The 13,224-nt window shown below is 37.7% G+C and overlaps 1 protein-coding gene across 1 annotated transcript in view; it reads left to right on the forward strand.

Annotated features, from left to right (window-relative positions):
* Positions 1 to 10,274, forward strand: part of LOC107719190 (A disintegrin and metalloproteinase with thrombospondin motifs 3-like) — a 106,829-nt gene extending 96,555 nt beyond the window's left edge. Inside the window, exons 20-22 of the mRNA XM_016526565.1 lie at positions 5,192 to 5,399; positions 6,706 to 6,823; positions 8,923 to 10,274. Of these exons, the coding sequence (XP_016382051.1) occupies positions 5,192 to 5,399; positions 6,706 to 6,823; positions 8,923 to 9,401 (805 nt within the window). The 3' untranslated portion in view covers positions 9,402 to 10,274. The remainder of the gene's footprint in view (positions 1 to 5,191; positions 5,400 to 6,705; positions 6,824 to 8,922) is intronic.
* Positions 10,275 to 13,224: the final 2,950 nt, after the last annotated feature.

Raw genomic sequence — 13,224 nt, forward strand, 5'->3', positions numbered from 1 at the left:
AGCCACATCTGTCATATCAATTTATATGCTCTGCGCTTTCTGCTGTTCATAGACTTATAGTCTTCACAACAGATCCAGCTGTTTAATAATCATATAACTGCTTGAAAAATGTTTCTATGAGACCTACGTTTTTTTTTTGTTAATGGAAATGACATTTTTACTTCTGTATAGTCTTCTAGATGAATTACACTTGAACTGTAAGGAGCTGTTGTACTGTTTGATTTATATCCATTTATATAGTGGCTGAGTTTTGCAGTCTGTCCCAATTGTTTGTTCAATGGTTACATGTGCGCAAAAGTTTTCCTTGTTTTACTGTATGTCTGGAAAATTCATGGGCATCATTTTGTTTTAAAAAGAGATTGGGACAGTTGAGGTTTTGCAGACATGCTGGTTGTGATGTCACAAAAGGCATGGATATGAATACATTAATTAGGTTCATCTTCATATTTCATCAGCTATTCTATATGCGATTTATAGCATCTACATTAAGCACTTGAGCAGTCAAGGGTATAAACAGTGTCTGTGAGAGCAACATTTCGATGAAGCCACATTATTACATTCAAATAACAGAATAGGTGTCAGGTTTGGGTGAAGGGAAGAGGCGAAGACTCAATATGCAGAATAAATGTGCGTTTTATTAAAGGGGCCATATGATGCTTTTTTAAAGATCATTATTTTGTGTATTTGGTGTAACAGAATATGTTGACATGCTTTAATGTTCAAAAAACACATTATCTCTTTGGTTTTGAGACTTTAGTCTTTGCAACTTCAGGGATCTTATCTATGCACAATCAGCTTGTAACACTCCAAAGAGAAAGGAAAACTTGAAATCGCATCATATGACCCCTTTAACAATAAAATAAAACAACTAAACAAACTACCCCGAGGAGGAAAATAGGCAGGCAGGCCATGATAGGGCACAGCAAGGCAAGGCAAGGCTGCACAAGACAGGAACCAACATGGGTACATTCGACAACGAACTGGCACAGGACTGCAAACAAAAGAAGAATAAATAGGGAGCAAACAAGGAGGGTAATGAGGGAGACACAGGTTGAGCAATTGAACCAATTATCAGATAACAAGAAGGGTGGGGTCAAGACAATAGACATGAGCGCACGGCACACAGAAACAAACCAAACAAAATCCATGTGCTCACACAAAACAAAAAATCAAGCACAAGCACATGGCCAGCAAAACAATCACAAGCCATAGGCTCGAACAAAACACTCAAAGCCGCGCGCTCCCATGAAAAAAAGACATGACAGGAGTGTCAGCGCTCTGTCACAAAACCATGAATAAACTAGACTGAAGTGACAGAACCCTGACACTAGGTCTACTCATAAGTTGGAGTGAATCTCTTTTGCAAATATGTTTTTATCAAGATATACTCAATCTCTATTGGAGTACAAGTCTCTGTATCAGTGGCTTTTCAGCATTTCAAAATCCACTTGTATTAAGAGGGAATAAAGTGGATGCCACCACCTGCTAACAGATGGCTGAGCTTTATAAATCATATATTTGAGACTGCTAGATATGCTAAATGAAAGAACATATTGTGGTAGATGTTTCAAATGAGTAATCAGTTCCTTTGATAAACTAGCATCAGAGTGACTAGCGCTGTAGAGCTCCACAGAATAAGGACACTTTTAATGGGATTAGAATTTGAGCCTCTGATGTGTGATAGTCAATTGTTTACTCTCCCACGTCATGTTCCATATTTCATGCTGAGAGGAAAGCCACCACAAGCGTTATACTTTCTCAAAGATTATACTTTTAATGTGGCACAGGAATGAAAACTCTGTGCAGATTGAGGCATGATTATTCATTTATATCTCTTAATACTTTTGAAAGTGAACACAATTAGCATAAATAGGGTTTTGTAAAGGTGCACAATTGAATATTTTTAGGGGTAAAAATGGTAAAAATGACAAATATAGAAATGTAATGGTTAACTACAGGATCTGTTGCAAAATCATTTCATTTTCCACAAGCTGAACTGTTGCTGGAGTCAGCTGTTGTGACTCCTTCCTATTTCGATTCTGATATTTCCTTGGTGTGCCCATCATTCACAAGGGCTCCTCCTCCTTCCCATCTGCGGAGGATAAGATTGTGCCTGCAGTTCTTCCTGCATTTCCCTTTTCCCATTCCCTTTGCATTCACTTGTCCTAGTTTTTTTTAGTTTTTTTATCTTCCTCACTCTTGAAGCTGTCTCTGCAGGTGGTGGACATTTTAGTTTCCCTTGCCTCCCTATTAATAAGTAGGTTTTATTTGCTGGAAAATCTGTGGAAAAATAATTCAATATAGTAAAATGTGTCAACAAAAACACCCATATCTTAATGCTAAAAGCGTTAATTAAATGAACTTAAATATTTAATAAACATGCAGGAGTTGGGGAATATATCTATTCTGCAGGTCAGCCTGCAGCTTCGTATATAGTCTACATTCTCCTCACTCTGCTGCTGAGGTTTTGGTGGCTTGTTTTGTTAACAAGCTCGGTAGAACATCTCTATTCTGCCCAGCATGGTCTTCAACAGGCAACAAAGATTAATTCACTCAGAAATGAAAAATCCTTCATTTACTTACCCTCATGTTGTTCCAAACCTGTATAAAAAAAAGTGTGGAATGTACAACCTATTATAAAAAACTCATTTTGTGCACCATGACAGATAGAATGTCATACATGTTTCAAAGGATGTGAAGGTGAGGACATGGCTGCACAGTCTTCACTTCATCTTATCAGTTACATTTCTATTTAAGCCACAATATTCAGCAGGCAAACTGGCTTTTCAAAAAAGCACCCTAAATCCATCTTAAACTCTCCAGTATGGTAAATTAATCCAGCAAGTGAGACACTTTCCGGGGTAAGTAAACGCCTCATGTTCTTTGGTTTCTAATCACATCTTTTAAAGAATGACCCGTTGACTTCCTCACATATGTATTTACCTGAAAAAAGCATTAACCTGCCTGTAACACGTTGACATCCTGACCATGTCATGTGGCTGTTTTTTTGTATTAAGCACGTCATTGCAATCAAGCATGATGCTGGTAATCACATGAACACTAAAAGCACTTCGGGCTATGTGCGTTCCGATAGCAGGAGATAGCTAGAAGAGCAGCATTTTGCATTAAGCCATTAAAAATAAATTTTTACAATTAATGTGACTTTTCATACATGGCTGCACAGTCTTCACTTCATCTTATCAGTTACATTTCTATTTAAGCCACAATATTCAGCAGGCAAACTGGCTTTTAAAAAAAGCACCCTAAATCCATCTTAAACTCTCCAGTATGGTAAATTAATCCAGCAAGTGAGACACTTTCCGGGGTACTTAAACGCCTCATGTTCTTTGGTTTCTAATCACATCTTTTAAAGAATGACCCGTTTACTTCCTCACATATGTATTTACCTGAAAAAAGCATTAACCTGCCTGTAACACGTTGACATCCTGACCATGTCATGTGGCTGTTTTTTTGTATTAAGCACGTCATTGCAATCAAGCATGATGCTGGTAATCACATGAACACTAAAAGCACTTCGGGCTATGTGCGTTCCGATAGCAGGAGATAGCTAGAAGAGCAGCATTTTGCATTAAGCCATTAAAAATAAATTTTTACAATTAATGTGACTTTTCATTTTAATCTTTCAACACAACTATTATATCTAAGCAGATGTCAGTGTATGTTCAAGGTGTATTACATAAGAGCAGTAGTACAGGCTGCACTGTTTAATTATGCCAGTTCACACAGGCCAATGATGCCTCTGCTGATGCACCACATGGACGAGTTATAAAGTCACAAACGAGGCACAAATGACCTTCTGTAGTGCTCTCTGTTACACAGGCTGGTTCAGTCGCTGAACATGTTCCTCATTTCCACAAGTGTATTTATTGTGAAGGGGGTGGCAGGTCAATTATAGTCAGTAGTTTTACTTCACTCTTCTCTCCTGGTGGGTCTACAGTAGTAATTCTCCGATAAATATGGCATCTATTGTTCATCATAAAAACTGATTAAAAGGGATCACCGAAAATGAAAACTGTATCATCATTTACTCACCCTCATGCAAAAAAATATTTTCAAATTTTTATGTTGACTTGCTGCATTGAAAAAAAATTCAGTTCAACTGAAGTGCTAATGTTAAAAGACTTTCAGTTCACATAATTGAATTGAGCCAACTGAAAATGTTCAATACAGCAAGTCAACATACAATTTTGAGTTTTGAAGTCTTACGGTGTGTCATTCCAAACCTTCATTACTGTTTCTTCTATGGAACACAAAATATACTTTGAAAAATGCTGGTGATCAGACAGTTTTGGTGACTTCTAGTTGTGTGGACAAAAAAGCCACTGATACATTTCTCAAAATATCTATTATGATTTATTCTTAATTGTAAGATTGGTCTTGAGGTTTATGAAAGAGCTGCAGATGCGTCCCACTTTTAGTTCACCATGCCACGCTTTACATTCTCTGATCACATTCTGAGTGCTAAATGAACCATCTGATTCATTTTATTCTACACAGATTTGTTAGCAGCTGGTCTGTCAAAGAAATAATAAATGGAAGCTCCTGCTGTTTAAGCAGGAAATGTGGTGTGCGGTTTTATAGTCATGAAATAATGGGACCGACCTGTGAATGGTAACACTAGTCAGATAGATAAGGATAATTGAAAACTGTAGAGAATTTTTTTAGAATCAGAATGATTAAAATGTTGAATGTAGTCAGCATTTGTTTTTTATATATTTCTTTACAAATTCATGGTTTATCATTTTCGTTTCAATTTCATTAAAAAAAAAAGAGAGATTATCACTGTGAAGAGAATAGGCCTAGTTTAATAAAAACAAAAAACAAAAAAAAACAAAGAATAAATAAATACAAATAAATTAGTTTGTGATAATGATTTTTCTGATGATTAGCTTAAAGTGATAATTTACCCAATAATAATTCTGTCATCATTTACTCACCCTCAAGTTGTTACAAACTCAAACAGGTTTGAAACAACTTGAGGGTGAGTAAATGATGACAGAATTAGAATTTTTGGTTGAACTATCCCTTTAAAGGTGTGGTATAAACGAATAGCACTCATATACAGCTGTTGAGATGGTATTCTCATATGAAACTAAGTAGAGGTTTGGACATGGAAACACTATTCGATACATCACAACTTAGCAAGCAGATTTCATTTGTCTTCTGACAGATGGATCACAGAGGAGTGGGAACATTGTACTAAAACCTGTGGGAGCTTGGGATACCAAATCCGCACCGTGCGCTGTGTCCAGTTCCTTCATGAAGGAACAAACCGCTCCATCCACAGCAAGTACTGCAGCGGGGAAAAGCCTGAGATCAGGAGGCCATGTAACAGAGTGCCCTGCCCTGCCCAATGGGGAACCAAGACCTGGTCAGAGGTATGTTTTTCTCGGGTCACATTATGTTTTGTTGCTATGAATAAAAAAGCAAGTAGCATATTGGAGTAGCATATTGGGAAAGTGAGAAGATTGGTTCAATTCTATTTTGATATTATCTGCAAGCAATTTTCAGTTGCTTGCAGATAATCATTGTGAAACTAAAAAAATCTAATTTGAAGAATGTTTAATATATCCTATCCATTTTTTTTGTTTAGTTTTTTAGAGTGTCAAGAAAATAAACAAATTAGGACTTATTTTCTTTTAGTTTGTACTTTTTACCTTGAAATTAGAACCATTCTCTTTCACTGATAATGTCTAAGCGAGTCCTGACATTTCCACTGATTTTAAGTCAATAATGATTTTGATTAACCAAGAGAGTTTCATGACAGTAACCTCATTACCCAGCTGTGTCAGAACTTGAAGCTAAAATCCAGGCTTTGAGTGTTTCATTGCCAGAAGACTTTAGAAGATTTTAATTATTATGCAGAGATATCAAGCTCAAGCCAGTACGCTGCAGGTCGGTGTAATCCTCTGTTGAACCAGTCTATGTGGTATTGATTTTGAACCCAAGCAAACGGATTCAACAGCAAGCTCTGTCAATGAACAATGAGTCATTGATTAGGCTGACTGTAAACTCATAAACTGGACATTAGGTGCATACCAATATGCATACTCATGCACTCTATGCCAGTTTGTAGTATAAATAGTGTGTTCACACTGAAAATTCCAAAAAGACAAATGGCACTTCAAATAAAAGCACTTAATTAACCGAAAAAAGTTTGTTGGAAACTTCATGTATTGTCACAGCTTTTCTTATATAAGGGAAGGGGAGAAGCTATCAGAATCTGATGCAAAATAACTTCATAAAATTCATACACTAGATCAGAAGATCCCAAACCTTTTACTAAGACGAGCCAGAAATCAAACTTGATTGAGGGCCTTGGGCCAAATATAAATCTTGCTTTATATTCAACTGTATTATATTAAAAATGATGTTATAAAAATGAAATTTGCTTAATAAAATAATAAAAAAGGTTATCACTGGTCAACTTTGGCCTGCAGGCCCCTGGTTTCTGTTTCTGCAGTGTCACTCTCCGTAGCCCCGATTACATTGACATCTCATTGGTCTAAAGTTCTGCTCCTCATAACTGTACATTGAACATCAAATATCTTCTGTCTGACTGTGATTGTGTCTTGGATAAACAAATCGCATTGTGCTTGTTTAGGACACAGTGTTAGATGTTTGAAGCCATATGTATTTTTCTGTAGTTTGTAGGTTCTCCTGAACTTCTTTCTTATCTCTCAGTGCTCGGTGTCCTGTGGAGAGGGTGTGGCGCGACGTCTGGTCACATGTCGCATTGGAGATCAATGCACCGGTGAGAAGCCTGAGTCGCACAGGCCCTGCAGGCCAGGACCCTGCCATGGTAAGACAACACAGACACGCCATTGCAAACTCTGAAAACCAAAGCAGAGAATTGGTTTAAACAGAAAGCAACACAGGGACAACAGTCTGCACTCATCAAGTGATTTTATGGAGTCTTAAACGGCTGATCTATTCATATTGTTCATTCAACAAAAATAAGTTTATTGAAAGAGAATGGAAAATATAGCACAATGCATAACTTCATCTGCATTGATGACATTATTCATGGTGCTCTTAACCACAGTCAGTTTCCCAGAATGCTTTTGTGGTCTGTGAACTTCTCAACTGCTCTCTGGAGAAGCTTGTTTACCCTGTCTCAGTTGTCTGTTGAGAACTTTTATTTAGTCACGCATTACGTATGAGAAAGCTATTAATTAGATCACATAATGCCTACAAGCTGGAAATGAACATGAGGTTTTGGCAGTGTTTCATATTCATAAATGTACTCTTTCAACATTTCTTCCCAAAACCAGTCGCATTTCTGAACCCCATGAGCTAGAAATTGTAAATTTATCTTAGTGATTAATGCAACATGTTTTACAGCCGTGATGTGTAGTGCCTTACAGCACAGAAAAATCACAGTTTCTTTGCAAACATGAAAGCCTATCTTTCTCAGAACTCACTGCTTTCGAGAATTTTCCTCCAATCTTTTATTGCTAACGCTCAGCTGGTCAGCCTTATTTGTTAGAACGCAGCAGACATCACTATGAATAGCACTTTCTTTATATCTGCTTGCATGATGCTTCCTCTAATTCCTCTTTAATGGCTTTACCCGCACCTGGATGACATCCATCTCAGTGGAAGGTTAACAAAACACCTACCCTTTACAAATGGCACTCTTGCAGCACACTGCTTAACTTTTCAGCTGCGTACAGTATAAAGCAGGGCTCCTTAGGGAGCTAGGGGCATTTAGCTTCCTTTCAATTCTAAAAGAAAAACTTGTTTGTGCTTCATCTGGTGACAGCAATCTATAAACCAGCTTCAACTGGAATGGCTCTTTTTATGACTTATATTAATTGAAAGACCTCATGACTGCTGCATTTGTTGTGGGCTTTTTCTTTTGTTTTGATTAGAACAGTGAGAGGAGAGCAGAATAATAAAGTATAGCTGAGGGGATCAGGAAATGATGCAAGTCCGAGTGAGCCGCACATAAGTGTCACAATGTAATCTACAGTTACAGCGTTTACTCCACTGATTTATCACTAATTATGGAGACTAGAGAGAAAGTTCGGTCAACATTTACTCACCCTCGTGTCGTTCTAAACCTGTAGACCAGAGCGATAATCACTGGTACACGAGCAATAGGGAAAACTGGATTCTGACATACAATTTCCTCATAGTCGCACAGCTGGTTAGGAGCTATGAATACTATGTGTGAGAATTAACCTGCGCTAGTCTACAGATGAGCGTTCACACACATACAATGGTGTTCAGTAGGGTCACACTGTAAATCTGTTATTCAAAGTCTAATTTAAACATTAAAATAAACAAAATTTGAAAAATGTAAAAAGCAATTTATGAAGAAATGCTTCAGAAAAAATAAGAAATAAGATTCTGCACTATTTGTGTGATAATCAAATATCAAAATCAACAGATTTTTATCTGAACATTTAAAAAAAAAGATTATGTACTGTATAAAAACAGCATGTACTCAAAACATATATTTTAATGATTCAGAAAAGAATAACTGTCTGGCCAAATGATTTGTCATAGTAGTACAGCACACTGTGTGTGTATATTAGCATCATTTGTTTGCTTTTGGCATCTGAGGAATCTGACGTCAGACGTAACACAAAGAACGGCCAGGATAATGTTGAAAAAAAATGCCTTTTGTGTTTCACAAAAGGAAGAAAGTCATACTAATTTGGAATGGCATGAGGGTGAACTATTGGGTGAACTCCCGTTGTGGTCAAAATTATTAGGTGAAATACTGTCATAGTTGTGCATGGACAGCCTATTTTACTGCATGTAAAGAGACATTGTTTCTTCAGTGTTTGGTAATATTGATGACATAAAGACCCTGAGTATTCAAAAAAGTTGAAATGTGAAAAAGTGTGAGAAATAAAATGTAAAAAAAAAAGCCTTCTGCTTCTCTGACAGATGAGCCATGCGGAGGAGACAAGTCCATATTCTGTCAGATGGAGGTTCTGGCTCGTTATTGCCCGATACCAGGTTACAACAAGCTCTGCTGTGAATCCTGCAATAAGCGAAGTGGCACTTTTGCTCCTCTTCTGCACGAAGCTGCTAAGAAGGAGGAGGAACTTCGCTTCGGTTCAGCCTCCCAACTTCTGGAGACACTCTCAGCCTCTGTAAATAGAACTCTGAAAGTCCCTCAGCAGCACCAGCGGGGATCCTCGTCACAAGGCCAATTTGCCAAGCAGACCGCCACTCCCCCGCCTCGCAAATCCAATACCGAGAACAGCAAGACTCAAAAGCACCTGAAACCCGGTGCGAGGAATCTGCCTGCAATGACAATCCATAGCTCGTGGAACAAGGACGCCGCTAAAGATGCACCATGGCAGCTGGAAAGTTTCCAAGAGAGTCAGTGGCCGACAGCATCATCCGAGGTGGAGCGATGAAGGCTAGTTTGTCTCTTTCTTCCTCTGGACTCTCTCTTATTTGTTTGTTGTAGACATAGACCTTTAACATTCATCTTTCCCTTCACATCCTCCTCAAGATATATTTAAAAGCAAGAGAGAGTAAAGTGCTGGTTCACTTTCAAATGTTCTCAATTCCCCCGCCAGCAGTATTTGTTTTTTAAAACACACTTGTCAATCACACACTGTTGTGATGGGGAACGTGCCAAAGAAGTTCTTATGATGATCCTCTCAGCAGTCTGGTCTATGGGGGTTTGGTGCGCCTACACGAAGAGACTCCAGTGGTACTCGTGAGGAAATGCTTGTAGTTGTATCAAACTTCACAATCTTTAAAGTATTATTTTTACCAGGTCCAAACATGTTTGACCAATTCATATTTATGAATGTTCCTGTAAATACTGTATATGGGAAATGTCAGTATTATTTTATACATAATGAGGATTTAAAAAATAAGAGATTCAGGAGCATTATTGGTGCTTTTTAAATTAAGAACACTTTAATAATATGTTAGGAAATCAGCCATGAGTTCAGCACTGAAGAATATATATTCCAAAACCGTGTGAGCCCCAGGAACAAACATCAGTGAAATTAAAATAGCCATAAAAGATCTACTTTCAATTAGAAAGTATTTCATTCATTAATCAGCCTCTCAGCAAGTCATCGATCAAATGAATTCTCAAAGACTGTGAAAAAAGATTGTTTTCCTCGTTTCCCCATGATGTTGAGGATTTTCTTTGACACTTGCCTCTTAGATTTCCCTTATTTTGTGTAATGAGTTCACCTTTGCAGCCAGAAGTTTGTTTAGCCAACGACAACATTGAACGTAAACATCATGTCAAGCAGCTTCACCATGATGTAGGAGACCCCGTCTTATATATTGTGAGATGAATTGGATATTTGAGCTGGGATTTGAAGGAGTAAAGCTGGACTTTCTGGAGATATTACACTGCACAAGATATCTCACTTGAGGGAGAGGAAAGCTATTTGTTTTTATAATCAAGGATTATATCGCACCCACAATGCATCTGACTGCAATACCAAGGAAACCAGTTAGTCTATCACTGCACAAGATATCTCACTTGAGGGAGAGGAAAGCTATTTGTTTTTATAATCAAGGATTATATCTCAACCACAATGCATCTGACTGCAATACCAAGGAAACCAGTTAGTCTATCAGTGGAGTACAGCTGTTCATAACTGTACACACACGGTCACCTGTGTGCCACTGTAAAGTTATTGTATATACCATTGAGAACTTTATTAAGATTTAAAGTTCAACATCATGTTTTTGTGCAACATTATCTGTTACTTCAGACCAAAAACACAGACTCCCATCAAGTAGTAAAAGTAGCTCACAAAAGTAAACACAGAAACAAAAGTAGACGTATGAATAACCTTATTGTTGTTGTTTTAACTGCCTTTTTAGATAAAATAAGACATATGCTCAGCTTTTGAGATGTTATAATAAGGGAAAGCTGTTTCACAGCCATTTTAGAATAGAAATATTGTAGAGAAAATCTTAAACAAAGCTGTCATTTACAGTGATTCATTTGTCCTTTACCCACAAATCCCCTAATCCTGCACAAAACTGCTTTTACAGTTAATTTGTAGCTTTAACAGAAAAAAGACAAAATTATAGTGATATATTTTGATTCTCTAGATTAGACAATAGCCATATCTGCATACAGATCAGTAGCAGTTGTCTTTGAACATCATTCATCCGATGAAAGCTAAGGTGAACGGTGTGTGCATCACAAAAAAAAGCTTTAATTTTATCGTTGTTCACTTTCTGATAATAAACAATTTGTTGCTAATATTATCGACAAGCTTTCGGAGACCCTAAGGAATGCGAGATAGTTGAGGTTAAATTGACAATCCCTAAGCCACAGACAGACACCCAACATAAAGGATAAAGCGTGTTTATCCTCACTATTCCAAGTGTTAATTTTTGTTCTGGCTTACAAAGACACTTTCAGTTGCTAACCGCTTGCGGTCATTTCTTTTTGTTTTAATTTGTACTTTTGTTAGTTGTAATGGAAGTGTACACTACTGAGGCTGTTTGTTGTATTGGGAGCACATAGCAATAAATAAAGTAATAAATACCACGCTGTCTCTTGAGTGTAATTTTTTAGGTTTGCTTTATTTATTTATTTTCATTAAAGATTAACTTATATTTTCCCCTTTTCGCTACTAAGCCCTTACAAGACTCTTTACAGTAAAAAAATAAAAATAAATCTGTTTTAAATCCTAAGCTTAAAAAAAGGACTGAAAATATGTTTGGCAATGTGTTTAATAAATCTGTAACTATAAATCCTAAAATCAAATGTATGCTGGGATATGTGTGCTTCTGAGTTTGTTTGTTTTGGGTTTTTTTGTTCGTTTGTTTTTAGTTTGCACCCTTGTTCTCTTCACAAAACCAAATGCACTGAAATTGCTCGATTGAAATTTCTTTTGTTCTCTCACAGTGGATGCTAACATAGAGTTTTTAGTTGAAGCCAATAATTTCGCTTAGGCCCAACATTTTCTTACAACATTAAATTGCTTCAGAGCGCTTCCCTGGTGCTGTATATGATGTTCACATAAAAGTATAATCTGGGCTGCCAACTCATTTTCCAGCTCACCATACCTTCAGGCTCAAAATTGTTAATATATTATGAAAGGCTCTAATTTCTTTAAAGGGGTCATCGGATGCCAATTTTCCACAAGTTGATACGATTCTTTAGGGTCTTAATGAAAAGTATGTGTAGTTTGGTTAAAATTTCTAAATGGTAGTGTAAAACAACACCGTTTTTACCCCGTCAAAAACAGATCTTTTCAGAGCAAGCTGTTTTCTTGCATGCTGCTTTAAATGCAAATGAGCTCTGCTCGCCTCGCCCCTCACTTCCGAGCTGCTCTCTGAGAGACGGTAAACTTTAGCCGCATTCATCATGAAACTTGCTAACTAGCACGTTATTAGGAAAGGCGATTTGATTCGCACGAAGATAGACGCATTTAGGTAGATCTGGGGCGGATTCCCTTCAGAAACAAATGTAATCCACTGCGTCTTCAGCGGCTCAGATGTTGGGAGCAAATGACGACTGCTGTTCATTATTACATCAAACAACAGAACACCTCAATCGCTTAGGAGACATTCGTGCCTACATCTGCTCCGGCGGTGAAGTAATGGTGGACTGATGACAGCTCACTCAGCCCGGGTCTAAGGTAAGACACCAGTCCAGTCTTTGCTGAACCGCTAGTGTAAATCAAACAATTGTGGGAGGGGCCTGTCTGTGTGACGTCATCTGAGATCAGCTAGATTTGAGAAAGGGGAAATGATTTAATGAGATAAAAAAAAACACTGGGTGGATCTTTATCAATAGGGTGGTTGTGTACACACACTGCCATAGGGCTGGGCAAAAAATCGAATGCGATTTTCATGCGAATCTCGTCAGTATTTTACAGATTTTGTGTAGTTTGTCAGTGATCTACGGCTCTGTGTAGTAAATGCCGCTCCATCTGAAAGCACGTGCTGGAGATTTACTACTAATCACCAGAAGCAGCTATACTGACGAGATGCGCATGAAAATCGCATTCGATTTTTTGCACAACCCTACACTGCCAACACACATTTCAGTTCAAACAGCTTGTAAAAGTGCATGTCGCATCTGATGACCCCTTTAAAGACCCATTCAGACTAATGTACCAAACATCAGGACATTCATTATTTTCTGAATGGTAGTTAAAGATCACTAAGATCCAGGTACGTGCACAGGTAGGGCTCAACCTGTGCAGAGCACATGCCCTTTTTGCCCTTACACTCCGAAGT

Source organism: Sinocyclocheilus rhinocerous, unplaced genomic scaffold, assembly GCF_001515625.1.
Source record: "Sinocyclocheilus rhinocerous isolate Xijiao unplaced genomic scaffold, SAMN03320098_v1.1 scaffold1172, whole genome shotgun sequence".
Taxonomy (NCBI): Eukaryota; Metazoa; Chordata; class Actinopteri; order Cypriniformes; family Cyprinidae; genus Sinocyclocheilus; species Sinocyclocheilus rhinocerous.